The sequence below is a fragment of the Condylura cristata genome, unplaced genomic scaffold (genome assembly GCF_000260355.1).
Source record: "Condylura cristata isolate star-nosed mole 26May11 unplaced genomic scaffold, ConCri1.0 scaffold00012, whole genome shotgun sequence".
NCBI classification, from domain to species: domain Eukaryota; kingdom Metazoa; phylum Chordata; class Mammalia; order Eulipotyphla; family Talpidae; genus Condylura; species Condylura cristata.
The window spans coordinates 20,960,274-20,984,175 of record NW_004567113.1 but is presented as its reverse complement, the minus strand read 5'-3'; the positions used below and the strand labels follow the sequence as shown (position 1 = coordinate 20,984,175).

The 23,902-nt window shown below is 35.3% G+C and overlaps 1 protein-coding gene across 3 annotated transcripts in view; it reads left to right on the top strand.

Annotated features, from left to right (window-relative positions):
* SLC4A4 (solute carrier family 4 (sodium bicarbonate cotransporter), member 4) overlaps positions 1 to 23,902 on the top strand; it is a 291,594-nt gene that overhangs the window by 192,658 nt on the left and 75,034 nt on the right. For all 3 annotated transcript variants that reach the window (XM_004681227.2, XM_004681226.2, XM_012724181.1), the window contains 2 exons: positions 740 to 914; positions 19,212 to 19,345. In XM_004681227.2, the coding sequence (XP_004681284.1) occupies positions 740 to 914; positions 19,212 to 19,345 (309 nt within the window). The remainder of the gene's footprint in view (positions 1 to 739; positions 915 to 19,211; positions 19,346 to 23,902) is intronic.

Below are 23,902 nucleotides of genomic sequence, written 5' to 3'. Positions count from 1 at the left end.
TGTGGCCTGCCTGCATCCCACGGATCAGCTCACACTTGTAATGGGGCTCAGTGTGCAATGCTTTCCCACCATACAGCAGCATGAATCCCTTCCTGCTTTCTCCAGGGCCTTCCCCCACCATCACAGATTCTGTTCTGTCCACTCTGTCTGCTGTGTCAGTTGCTGCTCCTTGAGTACTTCATAATTCCTTTTTCCTTTTAATTTTTCTTTTGTTCTTTAACATCATGCATTTAAAATTTTTTTTTCCTTCACATAGGAAGTAAACTCCATAAAGGCAGGTATTTTTTTTCCTGTGTTGTTCACGGGGGGTCTCTAGCACCCAGAATAACGCTGGCATATCACAGCACTCAGTAAACATTGGTGGGGTGAATGAAAGATCAGATGAATGAATGGGGCTGAAAAGGACGCAATGGCAATGTAGTAAAAGGACATTTTATGATTTGCTGATATATTTGGAATTTTTTCAGAAAGTGAGATATTTTAATTTATCTGCATCATTCACTCGGATCAAGAGTTAGCTGGTCTTTAGGGAATGTGACACCTAATTTAGTGATCAGAAAAGAGAGAGAGAAGAAAATTTGTTCCTTTACAGTTATTTTATTTCCTCTTAACTGAATAAATCATTTTGTCATTGGTTCAAGTACTTAAACACAAAGTTCTTTGTGGTTTAATAAATTATGTCTCAGATTTTATGGTAATTTATTCTACATTGTCATGCATTTGTTTTCTCCCTACCCAGGTTCTGTGGTGGACTAATTAAGGACATAAAGAGGAAAGCACCATTTTTTGCCAGTGATTTTTATGATGCTTTAAATATTCAGGCTCTTTCAGCAATTCTCTTCATTTATCTGGCAACTGTAACTAATGCTATCACTTTTGGAGGACTGCTTGGGGATGCCACTGACAACATGCAGGTGGGTATGGTTTTGGGGAAGACACAAATAGTACAGCCCAGATTGCTTTCCTCTGCCTTCCTCACCCCTACAGCTCAGCTAGAAGCAGATGGCCTTTCAGTTACTCAGCGTGATTTTCTTTCTTTTGCTGGATGCTGCATTTTACTTGCTTCTGGCCTGCTGCTGTATTTCCACATTTTAGTAATTACAAAAATAGCTCGATGAAATCTGGCTTGAGTCACAAGTGGGGAAAAGAAGGGAAGGAAATGAGGATATGTAATTCTATTTGGGCAAAGCATATCAGCTGCTTTAATTTTGTGCAGGGTACAAGGTTTAGATCTGCTACCTTGAATGTCTGAAGCATATACGGTTAAATTTGATGATCACATTTTTTTGGGGAATGCATAGCTAGTTTCATCTTACAGCTGAGCACACAAAGCCATCAAACAATTGACTTGCGCAAGATGGTATTTGCAAACCTATCCGTAGAATTTGTCTTTAAGAAACACAGCTAGGAGTTGTTTCTCCTATACCTGCATCTGCCTCTCATTAAGCTGTAAAGACAGTGGCTTGACTTATTTTATAAGAACCACAATTTGTTGATTACTTTGCAGGTGGCATTTGCCTTCCTCTTGCATGAATATAAGTTTAAATTTTAGTGACAGAAAAGTTACTTTAGATTTCTTCAATGCAATCAGAAAACTATGCACAAACTACTTTCGGTTTATCCAGTCTTTTGGACAAAATAAGCATTGTGCTAGATGCTGAATTCAGAGAAGCAAATGAAGCTGATATTCTTATGAAAAGAACTAGATCAGGGCCCTTTTCAAATTCTGTTCTTCTTCACTATTTCTGTTTAATTTATAAGACATTCTCAAATACTGCCAGCATCTTCTTAATATGTATGCATTATATAAATAACTGATTCCAAAGAATAGCCTCTTCCACTTATTCTTTGGGCATATTCACATTTTTATTTCCACCTAAGTACAAAAGAGGGGGACTATGACATTTATAAAGAGAGAAATAATTTTAAACAGTTGTATTTTAATTTAAGAGCACTTTTAGCCTTTAGCCCTTATCTAGTTGCATGTTACTTCTTCACTTTAGAGGCTTGAAAAAAAAAATCTTATTCTGTCTCTTGAATTTGGTGGTTAATGGGCTCGGTTGGGTGGTTCTCTCTTGCATCTTCTCATACTTGTGTGAGATGGCAGCTAGTGTTAATCTCCCCTGAAGCCCTTCTTACTTACTGCCTGGTAAGGAGGCTGGGTCTCTGGCTGGCACAGTGAGGACTGAGGGCTTCTCACATGACTTTTCCATGTGCCTAACGTGGCTCATTCTCCATGGGAGGGGACAGTGACTCATCTTTGCTTGTTCCTGCCTGTATACGTGCTCAGATTTGCTTCATTTTCTGAGTTTCAAAGAAAGATGGGAAATTCAAATTCTTATGTAAAACCTGGTGATTTTTTAATATTGGCACCTGGTTAACACTTCAAAAATAACAGTGAGTTGGACATATCAAATGACATTCAGATAACAGCATAATGATAATTAAAGTAGGTTATTTAAGAGACAACTAAACAAGAAAGCACTGAGAAAGCAGTCTGAAGATAGTACAGACATCTACGCGTTAAGAAAATATGAGAAAACTGTGATTTTGAGAGGATGGCAAGAGCAAAACTATCTGCTCTTTCAGAATATAGAGAGACTTCCTGGTATCAATAATTTTAAACACTTTTCTACAATGGATTTTTTTTCTTTGTGATGGACACTTCTATAAAATTGTTTATTGCCTTTTTAAACTGAATGGAAGTCCTTTTCATCAGTCTTAACTTGAAAACTGCATCTGAGACAAAGAAAGAAAATTCCCCTTAAAGTTAATAGTTGAGGGCCCTCTCTGGTGGTGTAGCTAGTTAAAGCATAGCACAGAGAATCATGGCAGACTTTCCTGACCTGCCCGCTGCTCCCCTCAGCAGTGTGCTTCGTGGATCTGCCTGTTCTGCTCCCCACTCTGTCTCTGGTGAATCCTCTCACTGCCCCTGAACCTCTGACCTGTACCCCAGTTCTGTTGTGGAACATTGTAAGTAACACGGACTATTTTTTTTTTTTCCTACTTGAGGAATGATATAGGAAAGGCCTGGTGGAATAAACAATTTTCTGAGTTCAGAAGACTTTAGAATAAACATAAATACCTTAAGTGCATCTGCATGTTCACTGAAACGATCATTTGCTAAATGTGATTCCTAGGAGATGACTTAACTCAGAGTACCTAAGTATCTATTTAAAACCTATGAGACTATTTGCCAGACACAGTTTGAAAATTTTGTTAATACATTTTGTAGCCTCCATTGATAATTTTATTGCAACTCTGATCTCATGGTTTTAAAAGTTTCTCTGCATGAAAATACTGAATTTTTCTCTAATAAAAACAGATTTACCATATGATTCAGAAATCCCATTCCTAGGTGTATGTACCTAGAGAATGCAAAAACACCAACTAGAAGGGGTTATATATAGTTAAGTTATAGAAACCATTATAACAGTTATGTTATAGAAACAACCTAAATGCTCAAGGACAGAGGAGTGAATTAGGAAGATATAGTATTAGTATATATACACAAATGGAATACAACTCATCTATAAACAAAAGGCGAACACTTGCAATTTGCAACAACATGGTTGGACCTGGAAGGGATAATGATAGTGAAATAAATCAGAAGGAAGCAGACAAACCTTGTTTCATTTACATGTGAGATATAAAAAAAATAAAACAAAGGGTCAGGAAAATAAATTGATAACAAACCCTAGCAACACGACTGTAGAATTGCGGGGGGTGGTGGGGGTGGGGTGGGGAGGGGCGTGGAGAGGGAAAGACAAGGGTATGTGCTGTAACACACAGAAGTTCTCATACTCTAGCAATGGAAGTTGTCTTGACTTGGTGTATAGGGACATCTAAATCTTTCCTGGATTTGGTAATAAAGCCCAAGTCATGTCACAGGTCTACAGCAGAAGTCGATTCATTCCTTTGCAGATATTTATTGAGGATCTACTACATACCAGACACTATTTTAAATGCTAAGAATACAAATAGTGATGAAAATAGCTAAGAATTCCTTTTCCAATGATATTTACTGTCTAGTAGATTGATAAAGTAATCTTTTTCTCTGTCCCCAAGAGACAATAGTAGCAGTGTGCCACAGAACTATTTAAGAGGTAAAGGCCTCTGACTTCATTTGACTTTCTAAACGCTAGAGCAGAAATAAGCACAAAAACATGGGTATCCTCTGTGATAATCTTTAATTATGTCACTTGCCTTCCTAAATGTAACAGTGGGTTATTTCAAATGAGTCTCGAATTGTGCACATGCAGCTCAAATGAGTCAACCTGAGAACAGTGTCTTTGCTTTTAAAGGCAGACAACTCAAAGATGGTTCACATAGGGCCTTTATTGTCAGGCTACAAATAGACATGGGTGCTGGGTAGAAACATGTTGTGAAAACACAGATGAGTCACTGCGCTGCTGTTGTTTAAGCATACTCCTTTGCCAGCTTCTGTTCAAGAGGTCTTGCCTGCTCAAATACAGAAATTCACATTTAAGCTTTCATTCCAGTATTCACACACATATACATATACATATACACACACATTGATATGCACACGTATATTTAATATTCACATACGTAATGAGGCATATATATGAAAAGTCATATAATTCATACATAATCACACACAAATGTATGTATTGTAACCTAATAAGGTATAAGCCTACTTTATTAGAAGTAAATCTTGGGAGGTATGTTGATCATTTCTATGGAACTGTGTGCAAAATAAAGTAGCAAATTGTAATAACAAGGTAAATACTGTATGCATCCTCCCAGTTGACATACACATTTTGACCATCAGTTGGCCCTCGGAGGTACCTTGAGGTTACAGAGTGCATGTTCACAGACTGCATGTTCACAGACTGCACATTAAGTGTGCACAATTTTACTGCCTCTGGGAGTGACTGAACTCCTTTGCCAAGAGTTGAGCTCACATTCATCTAGAGTCCAGCCCCAGCTTATGAACATTTCCTGTTCTTAGAGCTTGACAACAAAGGGCTAGAACATAAGCTTTCTGAGGTTTAGGAATTGTACAATATCCTTATTATCCTTTCAGCTAGTCCCACGGTAGTAACTCTGTTTGCCCTGACCATAGTGGGAAGTTAACAAGAGCTTGTTCAGCCTTACCATTCCAGAACATGGCCTTTCCACAGCTACAGTCTGTTACCCTGTGTGCCACCTCACTGCACTGTATGAACATTCTTGGTTGCCAAGCAGGTATACAGAATACTTGATGATTTCAGAGTTTAAGTATATTTCACTGGAGTTTTTTGTTAGAAGTGACGTATTCAAAGTACTGACCAACTGGAACTTGATATGAAGTCAAGTCAATACATGTCCATGAACCACTTAGTTAATGGGTAAGATAGTGACATTTGGAATACTTTTTTGATATCTGGTGGGAAGTCTTTGTGCTGCCTTAAAAATGTTCTTTGCCTTTTGGAACACAAAAGTGTTTTAATTTATATTAACATTGTTGATTGTGAATGACTGACTGAACATAGTCTAGAGGGAAGAAAGTCATTTAAATTTTTTCCAGGAGTAAATATAATCCTATTTTCACAAATCTTTTAACAAGTGAATACAGTAAGATTTTTAGAATTCTGTGAATTTTGTGATATTTATGGAGCCTAACAGAGTACATTTTGAGGGAACTTGTCTCATAATAAGGAACATTTATAACTGGCATCTCTAAATTTGAGGCTTTATTTTAACATGCCGCTGTGCTGAGAATATTTAATCAATCTGCTTAAGTTGGAAAATATATTTTTTATTCACATATGATATTCCTCGATTAGATACTTCTGAAAGCTTACCATATGCAATCTGTAACAGTAAGGTTAAAGTAAATTGATAATTGCTTTGCTGTAGTTAAGGCTGTAATTTCAATTTACCTGAACATTGTACGTTTTTGATTGTAATTGTTTTATTGAGGTAACCTTAGTGTACAATACTGTGTATGATTCAGACATATAGAGTCACCTATCTTTAGATGTTACCATACCACACCAGTTTGGCAACAAAATCATTTCTCCTTGAAGTGAAATATAAGGTGCCATTGTAATCTGCACCAAAACATATTTCAGTTTTAAGGAGTTAGGCAGACTCAGTGGAGTGATACTGCTTTGTGTGGGTACAAAAATAATGTCGGTACAATGACAAAGTAATGGGTTCTTCATTGCTTACTTGCCACTAAGTTTTACTGGCCATCATTTCTCCTAGTAAGGAATTTTGAGTAATTTGCTTTATCTTAGGCACTAATTTGGATTGAATCTGTTTGAAGTCAAGTCATTTCTGCTCAATTTCACTTACAAGAACCTTGAAAGACCATTATCAATTCTCATGTTTTCATGATCAGAAGATGATAGTGATTTGGCAGGTTGGGGATACCAAACGATGCTCAATTTGAAAATTATTTTGTGTATTGCTTGAATTTATTTTAAATTATCTTTATTTTAATAGGATACAACTGCACAGTATAGAAAATGCAAGCAATACAGAAAGTGATCTAGAAGATAATTTTGCTTTTAAAACCATCATCCAGAGAAAACTTCTTTTTAGTATTCTTCATGACTCTTCTGTCAATATCTTATAATGCATATGGTACATAGATTGACATACAAGATTTTATGTCAGTGAGGTCATATATATAGTGCTTCTTAACATGACTAGTATTTCATGGGACACTTTCTACTGAAAAACATAATTATTAATGACTGTTTATTTAAATATGCTATAATTTACTTACTAAGTCCTATATTAGTAGACTTTCAGTTTTTCTCAATATTCTCATTTTTTATAAACAAGCCATGTTATATAACTGTTTTTATTCTTTGTAATTACCTCCTTGGAATAAATTCCTAGAGGAATTATTGCCAGAGAAATTTATTTATCCTTTGGTGTTTATTTCAAATTATGCTTCACAAAGTTTTTTTACCATTATTTCTTCTACCACTTATGGAGAGGAGCCCACTTGCCCACATATTAGCAGAAGCAGCATTTTGACCCAAGTTTTCAGTTTTTGTTATTCAGTCAGTTGAAATATGATAATCATTCTAATTAATTCAGATTCATTTGATTTTTAATGAGGGTGAATACCATTTCACATTTTCATTGGTTATCTATACCTTCTTATATTTGTGTCCTCGTCCTTTATTTTTTCTCTTTGACTTTTAAGAACTCCATATAAAAAGGTGACTGTCCCTTTGTCAGGAATATCACAAGTATATTTTTCCAATACGTACCATATCTTTTAACCTTATTATTTCAATTTTTATGTAGTCAAACTCTTCAATCTTACTGTTTCTTATTTTTATGATATATAGAGGTTTGCCTTTGAAAATATTTACCCACATATCTTAGTTCTTTTATATTTTCATTTAAATTTTTTTTACCCATCTGGAGTTGATTTTACTGGCATTTGATGTTTTTACTGGAAAATACAAGCATTTGATGTTTGGGTGCTTCAGATTATCTAGATATATAGTCACAGCTCTTCAAACAAAAAAATATTGTAAAGCCTCTTTCAACCCATCCATTCTAATACATTTGGAGTTAAAGCTCTAATACATTTGGAGTTAAAGCTTGGTGTATACTTTTCTTCAAGCAAGGAGATAATTTGTCCTTCAAGTCTTCCCTCTTTTTTCACTTCCTGCTGGACAGTGTAAACAGAAATCCTGCTTATGACGATAAAGCACTTTTAAGCAGAGAAGATGGCAGTAAGGATTTGGCAGCTGTGATCTGTCAGGACAGAAATCACTGCTTTATAGAATGTAGCTGCACAGAAGAAATTAAAAAGAATGAGGTTTTCTATCCAGTCTTTCCCCACATGTATATGAATGGTCTTTGGAATGGATTATAATGCGAGCAGGTGATTCTTACTTTGAATAAGAGGCAGTTGCTTGTAAGAGTGCCTCTCAAATTTTGATCATTTGAGAATGTCCTGGGGAACTTTGAAAAAATGCTGATTTTCTGTGTCCATTTCTAATCTTCAGAGATCCTAATTTAGTTGTTCAAAATAGGGATAAAGAATTAGGTTTTTTTCTAAGATTAAAAAAAGTTTCCCAGGTGATTCTTATGTGATGCAAATTTGATTTAGTTCTTGCTTTGTTTCTTCATTTATTTTTGATTATGTGGCTTGGCAATGGCTGAGGATCTGACGTCAAATCTCTTGCAGGTACTTCAGACCTGACTGCTTACTTCCGATGGCGTTATTTAAATGACATTAAGCTGCATCTGTTTTTTCAGCTAAATTTCAATTCAAAGACTCATCTAGAAAATTTTAATTTTAGATTCCATGTTATACAATTTGTGTAGGTTACTAGTAACAGTGGCTAAAATGTGTTATATTTAGAAACACTTTATGGTTATAATTAATATTTTATTTATTATTATATTTTATTATTATTATTTTTTTAGCTAACACTGGTTTACTATGTTGTAGTTGATTTGGAAGTAGAGTATCACCCCTTCAAGTGTTGTTACCACATCACACCCACCACCAAGAGCCATAGTCTGTTGCGCTCCATTCCCGTGTTATTCTCCCCACTGTCCCCCTTCCGTAGTCTCAGTACCTTAGTCAGATTTTTAGTTTGTTCTTTACCTGACCCTTTGTTTGATTCCTCTATATCCACTTATAAGTGACATCATCTGATATTTGTGTTTTCTCTTTTGACTTATTTCACTTCTCATAATCCCCTCTAGCTCTATGCATGTTGTCACCAATGGCACGTTTATCTTTTTAATAGCTCAGTAGTATTCTACTGTGTAGATACACTATATCTCCTGATTTATCTGTCTTTGGGCCCTTATGTTGTTTACAAAGCTTGAATATTGGAAATTGTGCTGTAGAGAACATAGGCATGAATATATCCCTTCAAGTTAATGTTTTTGTATTCTTCAGTAGATACCTAGGAGGAAATTGCTGGGTCATATGGTAGATCCACTTTAAATATTTTGAGAAATCTATACTGCTTTCCATGGGGGCTGGACCAGTTTACAGACCCAATGAGTGTGATTGGGTTTCTTCTTCTTCTTCTTTTTTTTTTTTTTTTTTCCACATCCAGGCCAGCAGGTGTTTTCTGGTCTTTTTGATGAGGACTATTCTCACAGGTGTGTGGTGGTATCTCATTGTGAATTTGATTTACATTTTACTGACCATAGTAATGAGCAACATTTTTTCATCTGCCTCTGCCTCTCTGCCATCTGTATGCTTTCTTTGGAGAACTGCCAATTTATTTTTCTGCCTACTTTTTGATTGGGTTAGTTTGTTGTTGTTGAGTTGTGATACTGGATTGTCAGCTCCTTGGACACATTTTGTGCAAATATTTTTTCCCATTCAGTAGGGTAGCTTTTTGTTTTAGTGATGGTTTCTTTCACTGTGAAGCTTTTTTGTTTGATGTTTATGTTCTATTATTTTCCTTGCTTTTGGAGAATAATCCTCAAAGACATCTCTGAAGCCTATGTTGTGGAATGTTTTCCTTATGTTTTCTTCTAAGTATTTTGTGGTTTCGGATCTGATAGCCAAGTATTTTAACAATTTTGAGTTTATTTTTGTGTGTGGTAAGAGATAGTGGTCTAGTTTTATTATTTTTCATGTGGTGGTCCAGTTTTCTCAGTGTCATTTATTAAGGAGCCTTTCCTTTCTCCAGTATATGTTCTTGGATCCTTTGTTGTGGATTAATTCTCAGTATAGGTTTGTGTTTATTTCTGGGCTCTCCATTTCACTGGTCTGTGTGTCTGTTTTTGTTTCATAATCCAACAATGCCTTGATTATTATATCTTTGTAATACCATTTGATCTGGGATTATGATAATGCCATTCTTCCTCTTTTTTTTGTCAGAATTGCTTTTGTCATTGGGGTCTTTTATGATTCCATGTGAATTTCACTAATTTGTATTATTTATTTAAGAAAGGTCATTGAAATCTTGATAGGGATTGCATTAAATATGTGTATTGCTTTGGACAAGACAATTATCTGGACTATGTTAATTCTTTTAGTCTGTGAGCTGAGAATATCTTTTCATTTCTCTTTGTCTTCTCTTCCTTTTAACAATTTGCTGTGGTTTTCTTTGTATAGATGCTTCAGTTCCTATGTTAAGTTTACTCCTGGATATATAATTCTTTTTGATATAATTGTAAATGGGATTGTTGATTTCTTCATTTTCTAACACTTTGTTTGCATATAGAAAGAAAACTGATTTTTATATATTGATTTTGTAGTCTGCCATTTTGATTTACTGTTTCAATTATTTTTCTGTAGTCTTAGAGTTCTTTATGTATCAATATATTATCTTCATGTCTCCAAATATAGTTTTATTTTTTCTTTGCTAATTTTATATTTTTTTCTTGTTCCTGCTAGGACTTCCAAAACTATGTTGAATAGTAGTGATGAAGGTGGAACATCTATGTCTTATACCACATCTGAGTGGAAAAGCTTTCAGTTTTTCATCATTGACAATGATGTTAGCTGTGCATTTGTAATATAGAGCCTTTATTATGTGGATATACATTCCATTCATCTAAGTTATTTCAAGGGTTTTGATCATAAATGGATATGGACTCTTATCAAATGCTTTCTCCACATCTATTGATAGGATCATATAGCTTTTATTTTAGTGATGTGCTCCATTACACAGATTGATTTTTGAATGTTGAACCATCCTTGTGTCTCTGGAATAAATCCCTCTTGATCATGTTGCAAAAACCATTGAAAGCATTGTTGGATTCAGTTTGCAAAGGTTTTTTGTTTTGTTTTTTCTTCATAAGGGAAATAGTTCTGTAGTCTGTGTTGTCTTTACCTTAGGATATTGTTGATTTCATAAAATTCGCACATATTTCCTTTTAATTTTTTTTGGGAAGAGTTTAAGAATATCTATTAGTTCTTCTTTGAAGGTTTGATAGAACTCACTTGTGAAACCATCACATCCTGTACTTTTGTTTTCTTGGGACAAGTTTTATTACTGCTTCAATTCAGTTGCTTGTATTTGTTCTGGTTGAGTTTTCTATTTCTTCCCTATTCAATTTTGGATGGTTTATATTTCTAAAAGTTTTTCAATTTCTTCTTTTTTATTCAACTTACTAGCTTACAAAGGTTCATAGTAATATCTTATTATGCCCTGAATTTCTGAGATGTCTTTTGTAACTTCACTTTCACTTCTGATCTTATCTGTGGGTTTTCTCCTTTACTTTGTGAGCTTCATTAGAAGTTTTACTATTTTTTTTTTTCCAAGCAACAAGCTTTTGGTTTCTTACATCTTTGGACTTTCTTTTTGGCTTTGTTTCTTCTTCTTTTTCTAGTTCCTTAAAGTGAGAGCTACGGTTATTCATTTGAACTGTTCTCTGTTGGCATGTATTACTATATACTTTTCTCTAATACTGCTTTTGCTGTGTCCCATAAATTCTGGAAGGTTGTATCCTCATTATCTTTTGTCTCAAGATACTTTTTAATTTCTTCTTTGTTATCCATATTATGCAATAGTTATTCAGTAATGTTTTACTCATTCTCCACATATTAGAAATTTTTCCTGCTCTCTCTTTGTGGTTGATTTCTAGCATATACCATGTGGTTACAGGCTGTGCTTGATATGATTTCAGTCTTCATAAATTTGTTGATCCTTGTCTTATGTGGTCAACTCTGGAGAATGTCCCATTTGCCCTTGAAAAGAATGTGTATTCAGCTTTTTAGTAGGAGCAGTGCCCTATCAATATCTATTAAGCCCACGAGTTTTAGTTCTTGTTTAAAATTATTGTGTTCATGTCTGGTTGATTCCACTGGCATAGGTTGAGCTGTCCACACCCAGTGACAGGGCAGCCATGTCTGCTTCTGGACACGTGCCTGTCTTTCTGAGGCTGTTTCCTCATATGTGTAATGAGCGCTTGGATCAGTTTTGATCCACTCGTGAAAGTGGGTTGCTGTCATCCCCAAGCATGCATGTGTTTTTTTCCAATCTCTGTTTTCAGATTTTATAGTAATTATTTTACTTATAAAATAATTGCTGAATATATATTGATGAGTGTCATGCCTTCCTTTGTATCCCATTTATTTATAGGATCGTTTCAGAATTCTTTACTCTGAACCTGTTTATCTTTGGAGCTCAGATGCATTTCTTGAAAGATAGCAGAAAGTCAGATTCTGTTTAGTGATCCAACCATACTCTCTGTGCATTTTAATCCTAAATTCAGTATATTTACATTTAGGGTGATTCTTGATATATAAAATTCCAATACTGCCATTTTGTTCTTAATTTCATGGTTTTTCTATTTCCTTGTTTAGCTCTTTTTAGATGTTATTCTCTTCAGCTTAAATACAAGAGCTTCTTTCAACATTTCTGGAAGGGATAGTCTAGTGTTTGCAAAGACCACCAGCTTCTTTTTTGTCTGAAAAGGTCTACTTCTCTCTCATATCTGAGGGCATGTCTTGCAGGAGATAGTGTACTTGACTGAGCATATCATTTCGTCTCTCTTTGCCCCAGGATTTCTTCAGAGAGAGCAAGTAAGTCTGATTAGGGTTCCTTCATAGGCTATCTGCTTTGTTCCCCTAGCTGGTTTCAGTATTCTTTTATTTTGTTTTTAATTTTTGGGTGTTGCAGTATTATATGTTTTATAGGTCTTATTTGTTTTGGATATCCTTGTGTTCTTCAGCTTTGTGGACTTGTAAACTTGGTCCCTTCTACAAGTTTGGGAGATTTTTCTTTATTATTTCTTCATAAGCTCCACATTCCATTCTCTCTCTTCCCTGGCTATGATAACTATTGTTTTCCTCAGGTATTGGATAAGTCTCATAGTGTTCCTTCATTTGTGTGTGTGTGTTTCTCTCTTTCTCCACCTAGATTCTTTGTGCATTATCAACTTATTGGTCACATGTTTGATCTTCTTGTTGGTCTATTCTATTTCTTCCTTTAAAAAAAAATTGAAAGAAACTTTAATACAATTAGTGTGCAATACAGAAAAGACAAAGAATATAGTTTGTAACTCAAACATCCTAAGTTACCCATCCCCTCATGGGTAAAAGTCTACCCAAAAGGGATTGGCCCAAAGCAAGGCCTGAAAGCCAGACACAAGTCTAAAGCACCTTCCAGCAAGGACCCATAGAAAAGGGTCAGAAATGGCCAGACAAGTCTGTGAGGAAAAGAGCAAAGTCAAAATGAAGATAAATGCTGCCAAAGTGAATTTCCCATGGGTCTGTCACCCACATCTATTTCAACCAGTCTAGGACCAAGAAGAAGTAATTGCAGTTTCTTCACATGTCTCTCTGCTCCACGTGCCTCCCTCAGGTCACCTTCTGGCTCTCCATCCTGCTTCCATCCTCTTCAGTCTCCTCTCTAGATTTTTCTCTTCCCTGCTTAACTCCATCCTCCTTTTGGGTGGGGCAGGAACCTGGAATCTCCCCTTTTCCTGGGGATCACTCTGTTACAATTCCCCCTTTTGATTTTTTATACCACCATATCAATGGTGGCAGAGGTTTTAGGCTGCAGTCTTAAGAGACAGTCCTCTTATGGTTTCCAGTGTATGCAAAAGAGCAGCAATCAGTCACGAGCATTGTCCATAAATATCCAGTATAATGCTCATTAAAATGTGAAAAGAAAAAAAAAACTTCTGAAAATCACAGGAACAAAAAAAAAATCTTTAAAAACTGGTTTAACTTTTCTCTGATCTATTGTATTTCAGTAGCATTCCTCTGAATTTTTTATCTCGTTTCTTGATGTTTTTAAATCCTTTAGCTCCATTATTAATTCAATTTCAATCTCCGTTCACTAATTTTATTTCTCAGTAAATTCATTGGTTTTTCTGAGATTTGTATATCTTTAATGCACTTTGTGTATTTTCCTACACTTGGAATTTCTTTATTATGGGAACTTCGAAGGAAGTATATGATATGAACGAAAGAGCTTCTACGTCTTTGTGGTTCTGAGAATTGTTTCCTCTTGTAGTATTCCCCTGAGGACTCAGCTTGTCCTTTGGTGCTTTTTTTAGTCTCCCTACAATTGCTTTCTAAATATTAACAGTGTTGAGCTTCCACTTTTGCAATGGTGGTGTCGTATATCAGTGAAAACCAATCTGTGGCTAGGATTTGTTGCTGGTGCATACGGTGTATGTGGTCTTCACTCACGCCTGTGTTACCAATGCTAGAACTCCTCTCTGGGCTTTAGATCCATATCTCTGCAGTGTGTGGTCTGGGCTTTTGTACAGCCCGGTATGTTCGAACGTGACTTTGCTATATCTGCTTGGTCCCGCAGTCCCCACCCATGAGAGAAATGGATGGGGATTTTGCACCTTGTTGAGATTTTCTTCCTCACAGGGGCCCACTTTTTCTGCCACAGTGTCTGCCTCTGTCCCCCACCTCACCCTTCTGTTTTGCTTGGAGCTGAATTTCCTCTGTGTTAATTCTCCAGATAAGTGTGAGGTACTCCAGTTTCACCCCATGTTGTAAGATCCTCTGACTTCAGTGCCTGTCTCCACTTAGTTTATTCTCCCCCAGAGCAAAGCTTGAACCTTCCTCTGATGTCATCTCCCTCTGAAATCCTAACACTTAAATTTTTGAGAAACGCTTAATTCCAAGTATCCTTGGTTAAAAATCGTCAAAATGGAAATTGTTTTGTTGTTTGGGGGAATTGTGTCACTGTTCTATTATTGCCTCTCAGCTTTCTTAAGCAAAGTTATAATTTTAAATACAAATAATAAATTCCTTAATAAAAAGAACATAAAACAACAAAGGTCATTCTTTTCAATGTTATTTGAAGATGCTAAACTGCAGCTAAGTTAAAGTTGACAGCATGTATTTTTAATTTTTAATGTTTCATTTTTAATGTTTCAGCATCTGGGATGTGGTGGCTTTGCTGCCAGTGACAGATACGATGGCCCAAGCAACCCTGTCACAACTAGCTCAGGGACATGAATACTGGTGTAACTAATCGTAGTGATTTTTTTCTTTTAAGAACCTTGCTCCTAAAAATTTTTTTGTTGTTTCTCTAATGTACTGTTTTATGCTTGGTTTTTCTGTTATGATGCTTGTGTTGAGTTTCTTGGCTGTTTTGTAAAACAAGGACTTGTTTGACTTAACTTGATACCTTCATGTAATCAGAAAAATGTTCACAAATTGTTTGGGATGTGGGTTTTTACTTCACTACTGAAAAGTAAAACAAACTTTTTTATTATTATTATAGTTGATTCTGTGTTTTTAGTAACCCAAGGAATGAAAAGAAACAACTCTCAATGGCTGTAATATTGCCCTCCAAGTTATCTTTGGATTTAGATCTTGTTCTGGGAAATACTGAAGATCTAATGAGTTTCCCTCCTCTCTCTCATCCTCCCAACACACACACACACACACACACACACACACACACACACACACCTACCTTTTCCTCTGAGGGCTAATCATCTTTTCTTTCCACGCATGACATTGCTTTTAACTGTCTCTATATTCTTCCTATTTTGAGGAAAAGACACATAATTATGTATTTTAAGTTTAAGAATGTCTTTATTTACTCATTTGAAAATAGTTTACAGATTTTATGGTTCAAATTGATAACCTTTTGTATTAATAAAGCATCTCTGTGGTCTTTTTATATTTAAAGAAGGAAATTAGAAGCAGCGAATGAAAGGGAGTCAGCATTTAACTATAGCTCTATTTATTTTTATCTCTTTAAACATTATTGTCTTATTTAATCCAAATAGTTTTCTATGAAACTGAAAATTTATCTTATGAATTGCCCTCAATTCTAGTTGCAGTTAAATTGAAGTTATTCATTGCTTGGTATTATTTTAAAAACTGTGATTTTATAGAAGAGAGAGTTAGTATTTAGAAAGTTTGATAACTGTTTGAACTGATTTTTAAACTTACTTATCCCTGAAGTATGTTCTTTGGAAAAGACCTAGAAATCCTCTAATTGTACTTCCTCATCTCATATCTATATAAATTAATCCCGTGTTATGCATGCATCAAAGCATATTATCAGAGACTCTGTTGAGCACTTTGTCCAACTGAATGTGCAAACTATTCATAGAAAAGTTGCTTAATTAACTTGTATGAAGTTATTGGTAATGCAAATGGTGCAGTCTAGATCTCAATTCAAGATCATTTGACTCCAGTTTTATTGTTATATTGTCTAATGTTTGTCTTTTACAAGAAGAAATGGGCAGAGGTTAAGTGACATTCCCAAGATAATCAGTATTTTGGTGAGTGAATGGAGTGTAGACTCTAGATTTCTTTACTGCCAGTCATTAATTCTTTTAGCTGTTCCACAGTGGCTGCCACCTCACCAGAAGTGGAATAGGAAGAAAAGCTACCTTGGAACTCAGCCATCTGTATTCTCATGAATTTACTAGGGAATTTATTCTTCTGTGAAAATCAAGTGTAGAATTGTCTTTGTGAGTTGCAGACATTAAAACACACACATCTCCATATTATTTTCCTTTTTTATATTAATGAACACTGAATATAATAAACCAGAAAAGGTATTTCTGATAATTCATGTTATAAAATGCTTTTAATTCTAGTTGCAGCTAAATTGAAGTTATTCATCACTTGATATTATTTTAAAATTTTCTGTATTGTCAAGAGTAACATGTCAAAATATAGTGCAAATAGTTCTTTCCTCAGAAATGTTGGAAGCTACTCTAAATTTAAGCAAGGTTCCTGTGCGGTGTGTATAATAAATCCCCTATCTGTATTTTCAAAATTGTCAGCAACAGAATGGAAACTAGTACTTAGCAAAGGATCAAGTGCTGAAATAAAAATAATCTGCCTTTTGACAGTCACATGGTTTCCATAAGTCAAAGCTGTTTTCTGGTAGAAATTAGTTGTTGCCTTTACTGAATAAGTAACAATGGCTTTGACCTCTTAGAAAGAGACCTGGGGCATGATTTGGATATTTTCTCTTCTGTGTTTCCAGAGTGCCGGGGAACACTGGGAAGGGACAATGTATAGCAGGATAGAGGTGGAGCAAGGGTGACACTGGGGATCACTGAGTGTCCCAAAGATCTGTGGCGGCCCAGGAGACATTTCTTAATATCTCATTCTTCCTTTTCCCTTCATTTTTTCTCTCACCCAGGCTGTTTTGTTTTAGAGAAAATTCCAGTCTTATCCTTTCTTGTTACACATATTAAAGGAAGCTGTGGGAGGAAAAAAGATGAGTTATAAAACCATAAAAGCCCAATGTCAATGCACAGGGGGTGAAACATAGAATATCCATAAACATTTCAGCTGAAGGTACACCTTTCATCCTCCCCAAGGGTGAGGTAGTGTTGGTATAAATACCTGTATTCCAATGATGTGTGCAACATTGAAGATGGATTTGTTCCTATCATTTTACCTCCCCCAAATCTCTCTTTACATATGAGAGATTAAGGTGAACACTTCTCTTTCTGTCCCTATGAAAAATAATGAACTGGATACTCACTCATTATGTATGGAATATCTTTGGAAAAAAGAGGTGGCACCCTGAAACTAAGAAGCAGAACTCATATGTGTTAACAGGTCTCCTTACAAGACTCTTTTGCCAGAGATCTAACTAGACTCTTTGGGAAGTAGTTGCAAGGAATTCTTTCAGAATATGTCTACCATTATGTGAGAAGTTCATCTTATTGCATGTCAACCTTGTTTTTCTGTCCTAACTCCACCCCAATTTTATTAGTACATATGCTACTCTAAAAGATTTCATCTGTTTTGAGACATAAATGCCACCCTTAAAACAGGAGGGTGTATTGCTCATACCCTATGAATATTAATTAACAGTAAAAATTACAATATAACTCTTCAAGGTGAATTTGTATTGTAGAAAACACAATGTATTTGTGTCTTTCAGTTGATTTATAAAATAATACCTTTAGAGTCACTTTGTTTTTATTAAATAATATGTGCTGAAAAGCTGCTGAAAAGCTTTTGGGGCAGGGGCAAGAGCTGATTTAGTAGGGTAGATAGACGAATAGGCTAACTAGTTGAGTGGGGTATAGAACATTACTGAGGGTCACCTCACCTATCCCAGATATTCACTTTGTTCCTACCAGGATAGTTTACATTAAGAAATGACTTTTTAATATAAACATAAGTCATACTTCTAGGTAAAGGTAATGAAACAAGAGCTCTTTTTAGTGCCGTTTTATTTCAGTGGATAAATCTGGTTACACAGATCATATAATTTTCTTCCACTGTGTAAACTTATCTACCACTAATATGTTTTGTGTCTTTTAAAGCTATGAAATGTTTTTACTCATTTAAAAATGCTTTGTCTTACCAATTTTATGGTTCAGATTTATAGCCTATGTGTGAATAAGGGTTTCTATCATCTTTTTGATATCTGCAGCAGCCCTTTGATAAGACACTACTTTAAATTTATTTTTTAAAAAAGGGTTTTCTAAAAATAAACGCGATTTTATAATTCAAGTTTGAAATGATGGAAAGTATAGTAAACAGGTTCATTTTCTATTATCTGGGGATGTTCATCCCAAGTAGCATGATTAAGAATGTTAGGGTAATTGTATAAGTCAGTGATGCTTCATGGTTCATGTTTTGATGTCCTTGCTATGCTAAAAGAAAGAAATGAATTGGTTTTCAGAAATCTAATGCATTGATATGTGGCCACAAAATGTATCTGTTCAGATCCCTGTATATTTATTTCCCCCAACAATAAATTGAAGTTTTTTTTTATAAACTTACATTGAACCATAAATATATAAGAATTTTTTTTTTAATTGTCATAGGGGTTGCAAAATGGAGGGCACCTTTTACATCTCTTCTGTTTTACTCTCCACTTTAAAGGCTTTCTTTAAAATGTAGCTACTTAGAAATTCCTGCTATGTGCAAGTGAATTCTAGTGCAAACAAACCCGGAAAGTAACCTCAAAGAGAAAATGCTACCCAGAACACTGAATCACTCTACCATCTTAGGGGGGATTACAGCATGGGACTTATGTAGAAAAGTTTCAGTTACATTTTCAATGTAGCCAGAGTCACCTTTTGCTTCTATAGTCAGTGCATCATTATGACCACTGAGTTTTGTGAAACAATTCAAGCCAAGGAGCAGCGTGGAATGGCTAAACTGTGTGTGTGGTGAAAGAAATAAATGGTAATATTCACACTGATGAGAATATTTATTCATATCTTTTGATACAGCCATTGTAATAGCATATTCATGCAGTTTAATTTACCTAGTGAATCACACATTGGGGATAAAACGATGTGGTTTTTTTTTAACACCTCTGTTTTCTTTCTCTTAGGGCGTGTTGGAGAGCTTCCTGGGTACAGCTGTCTCTGGAGCCATCTTCTGCCTCTTTGCTGGTCAACCACTCACTATTTTGAGCAGCACAGGACCTGTTCTAGTGTTTGAAAGGCTTCTATTTAATTTCAGCAAGTATGTATATACATGTGATTGTAAGTGAGAATTGTATACTTACAGGGCATTCATTGTGAAGCCATAGCACAGAATCTCTGTTAGGTAGCTAAGAATACAGGAATGTTAAGACTTGGGGGTTGAAAGGCCCTTCCGATAGGTAGTCCAGTGCTCATTTCACATTTGATTCACCTGAAGCCACTTGTTACCTGCTTGCCTGCCCCTCACACTCAGCCCTTGTGGTCCCAGTATGCCCCAAGAGACTGTGGACCACAGTACCGAAATGGCCCTTGGAGTTCCTGTTAAACTTGGTTAGTGCAGAGCACCTGCAGAACAGGAAGGATGAGCTCAGGATGTGTCTCCCTCCCCATATTTCAGCGGCTCGGCTTTAACATCACAGTCTGACAGTGGTTTGTTCTGTCAGAATATTATATACCCTGTCAGGTGCTCCTCACCCGGCTTTTTATCCCTCATCAGAGCCTAGTGACTCTTTCTGATGTTACTTGCTTGCAAGCCTCTCACCATTCTCTGCTACAATCCTGTAAATAGGCCATTATTAAATTTACCTCAGAATCCTATTTGAGGTTGTCTTTTACTTCCTGCCATGATCCTGTCTACATACTAGAAAAATTCAATGACTTATTCAAAGTTATATAGTCATTAGTGAAAGAGACACATGTCCCTACAATGAAGATACATTAAAAGACTCAGCTGAATAACTAATGTTTACTGAGTGATGAACGCATAATAAGTATTAAGCTAAGTGGGTTGCATGTACTACATAGTTTAATTCTTGTAGCAGTGCTGTGAGGTAGGGACAGTGTTGTTTTATATATGAGAAAGCCGGTGTGGGGTAAACTGCTGAAGGTTTTATCACCGGTTGTTGGCAGGGCTGGGAATTGAATTCCTGCTTTCTGATACCAGAGCCTACTCCTCTTACAGAATCACTAGACACTACTAAATGGGTATGGCAATTATATCAATATTTTATTTTAGAAATTGGTGGATTATTTTAAGAAGGAGAAAATCGAGTTAAGTGACTCCTCCATGTGGCCACATTAGCACACATACAGGTTCAAAAATCACGTTGGGTATTCTGGTATCTTTCTGATGAAGTTGATGCTTCTAAGAGAATTGCTTTTACAGACAATTATCCATCTTTATACAGATTTGCTAGATATTATATGACTTAACCAGCACTGCTTTTGCAATTTCCATATTTTTACATCATTATAAATATTTAGGATTTCAATGCTACAAATGCCTGTATAATACCTCATGAACTTAAGGCTCATATGAAGACTTTGAAATTGGGTGAGCCACTAAAAATGAACATGAGATGGAGCAGAGAATATGGGTTACAATCTGGTTTTCTGAAAAACTGGGTTGAGAACATCAGCAAGGGTCCTCTGAGAATTTAAAGTACCAAATTTTAAATAATGCTCTGAGTTTTCTGTTCCTTTCTCCATCCTAATTCACAGAGGAACACTGGAAAAAATCTGTTTATATCAGTTTATAGAAGGAGTTAAACAATTGTATATATTGAGAAAACATTGTATGACACAAGAAAGTCTTTGTGGAAAGATAAAACAAGCCTGCATTATAAACAGGAACAAATATGCACAATCTTTGCAGAAAGATTTATGGGATGCAATGTGATCAGAGCCTCAATGTACAGAAAATGTTTGCTTCTTGGTTTGCTTTGGATAATTGTAGGATAGAGATTCTTTCCTTTCACTAAGCAAATTTCTTTCTCACTTTCCCTTCTGTTTCAGCATAATTGGTAACGTAAACATATTTCTAAGAGGTTTATTTGAAAACAGTTGTAAAGCAACAAGAAACATTTGAGAAACAGTGCTTTAAACCCATCATTGGAGTAACATGTGCTGCTTATGTGGCAAACCTTATTATTTTATTCACTAAGCTGTAGCCGTATCATTTGCTTCTATATTTTAACAGCAGTGCTAATATTTTGTCTAGATCCAAAGTATTTGTGCAGATCACAATGCTCCAAAGTGGTTTTTGTTTGTTTTTTTTTTTTTTGCCAATTACCAGTCCCATTTGATGTTCAATGAAAAAAAAGTTTCTATGATCTCCAAAAGGGGAATTGTGTGCATTATATCTCTTTCCTATTACACTTCAGAAACAAAAGTATCTGAGAAGCCCTTCAGTAAATAACAAGAAATAAAAAATGTTTTACTCTACCTGGCCTAGATTTACCCCATATATCTTTACCATTTTTTAAAGAAAAATAGATAAAGTCTTGTTTTGTAGGTTCAGTGACACACACACACAAATGGATCACATAACCCACAGATTTATCTCTGACATGGATACAGGCTTTAATATTTTCCCTGTAAACTGGAGAATCATTAAGGATTATAAACGATACACTCTCAAAGGTCACCTTTCAAATTAGTACAGAATAAAGGAAATAACTTACAGCTTTCCAAAGACATTTATAGTTTTGTTTACTGAATTTTCAGTTTCTTCACACTGTTTTTACTATAATAGAGCATAAGATTCCTTTTCTTAAGTGAAGAATCTAAGAAAAAGTTTCAGTAATATTTTCTAAACTATGTAGAAAATTCATGATTAAAGTCAAAATTTAGCCAGTATAATTGTCATTTGTTTATTTAATAATTTCTTTTTTACATTCTTCGAACAATTTACTTACAAACCTTCAAATTATTTTCTATTACACTATTGAATTTGTTAATTTAATTCAGGGAGTTTCTGTTTACTTGTTGGGCTGAACATTAATTTCTTTATCATGTTTCAAAGGCCAATTCTTCTGTCTCCATCCTTGGGTTTATGCTACTGAGAAGCTCTGACTCAAAAATATAGTTATACTGTGGTACTGTGAGGATATAAACTCATTTTTCCTCTCCTAATTCAGTATAGTTAACTTTATTTTTATCATTATCTCCTGTTCATTTTTATAGCTTAATTGACCTTGACACCAAGGCGATTGATACCTTACTGGATATACTATTGCCATTTTATTAGTCACTACTGTTGATCACTTGTTTAAAAAAGTTTCCCACTTTGTATTCCTCTTTCTTCTTACAGCTATAAACATATGTATTCACAATGACTTGCTATTGACTCTAATGATTTTTATATTCTGGGAATATTTTAGTATTTTAGAGCAGCTACTTTGGTATATTGTTTAGGTCCTAACATTTAAGATATATAGGTATTTTAATTCTTTGTTTGCAAGCTATTGGTGTTTTTAACCATTAGCTATTGGGTTTGTTCTCATCCTGTCCTGTAAGTATCACTTCAGTAAACAACTACTATCATTCTTAGAACAAACGAAGAGTGCTCTAACTTGTTAGGCAAGCAAAACTAGGTAATTATTTTTAAAGCACTAGGTCATTGTTTATACACCTAATTTTAAGAATCACCTGTTGACTCAGAAGTAGTAAAAACTATTTCTTAGTTTTAACACTGACTTGTGTAATAATATGTTATCTCAAATTCCTATAACTTAAGTTTTTCTATTATCAATTTATATCACAAAGGCAGGATTATAGAGTGGGGTTCCAGAAATAAAGGGAATTGGGAAGAAAAGTAAAAGCTCTCTTCAGAAGGACTTCAGGAAACCCATAGAACATGATTTCTCATGTATCATTAATAATCTCCTGCTTTGGTAATATATTCCCTCTCACATGACTGGAGAGAGGATGGCAAAGACATTGTCAAGGAACTAAGTGCAAATTGGATGGAGGAATTGTGAAATTTTTAAAAGAAGCAATCAAATAATACAGAGATTTGGATTTCTTTCTCTTACATATGAAAAATATTGGGGAGTGGGGTAAAAAAAACAGTGTGTGTGGGGGAAATGCACTGGACTTTGATGATGGCACACAGGTGTTTTGGTGATGGGAAGCCCACGGGGATTACAACTGAGATGGAAAAAGGCACAAAATGGTGTAAAAATAAACTACTATATTATTAAAAAAGAAAAATATAAGTACTACTAGCTACTTTTTAGTCACAAACAAGTGATAAGAAAAATATTATAAAGCAATCTGTACCTAGTCTAAAAGGAATCAGTATGAATGGTAAAATGTCAAAAATATCAACACTTGCCCCATCTTCTCATAGATCTTAAATTTACCTAATTCCTCTTTCTTCTTGCAGCTATAAACATACAGATTCACAGTGATTTACTATTGACTTTAATTTTTATAGTCTGGGAATACTTAAGTATTTAATACTTAAAAATTACTTAAATAGGCCCTCGTTGGTGGCGCAGCGGGTTAAAGCACTGCACTAAGAAGCTAAAGCCACTTCTGCATGAGTTCGATCCCCGCCTGCTCCGGAGGTGACCACATGGCGCGGCAGATCTCTCCTGACCCTCCCGCTGCTCCCCTCAGCAGTGTACTTCGTCGATCTGCCTGTTCTGCTCCCCACTCTGTTTCTGGTGAATCCTCTCACCACCCTGCACCTCTGGCCTGTATCCCAGTTCTGTATGTATAAATAAATAAATCTAAAAAAAAAAAATTACTTAAATATTTCAGTAACAAACAAATACACATGAATCTTGAACTCATTCACTTAATAAGAAAT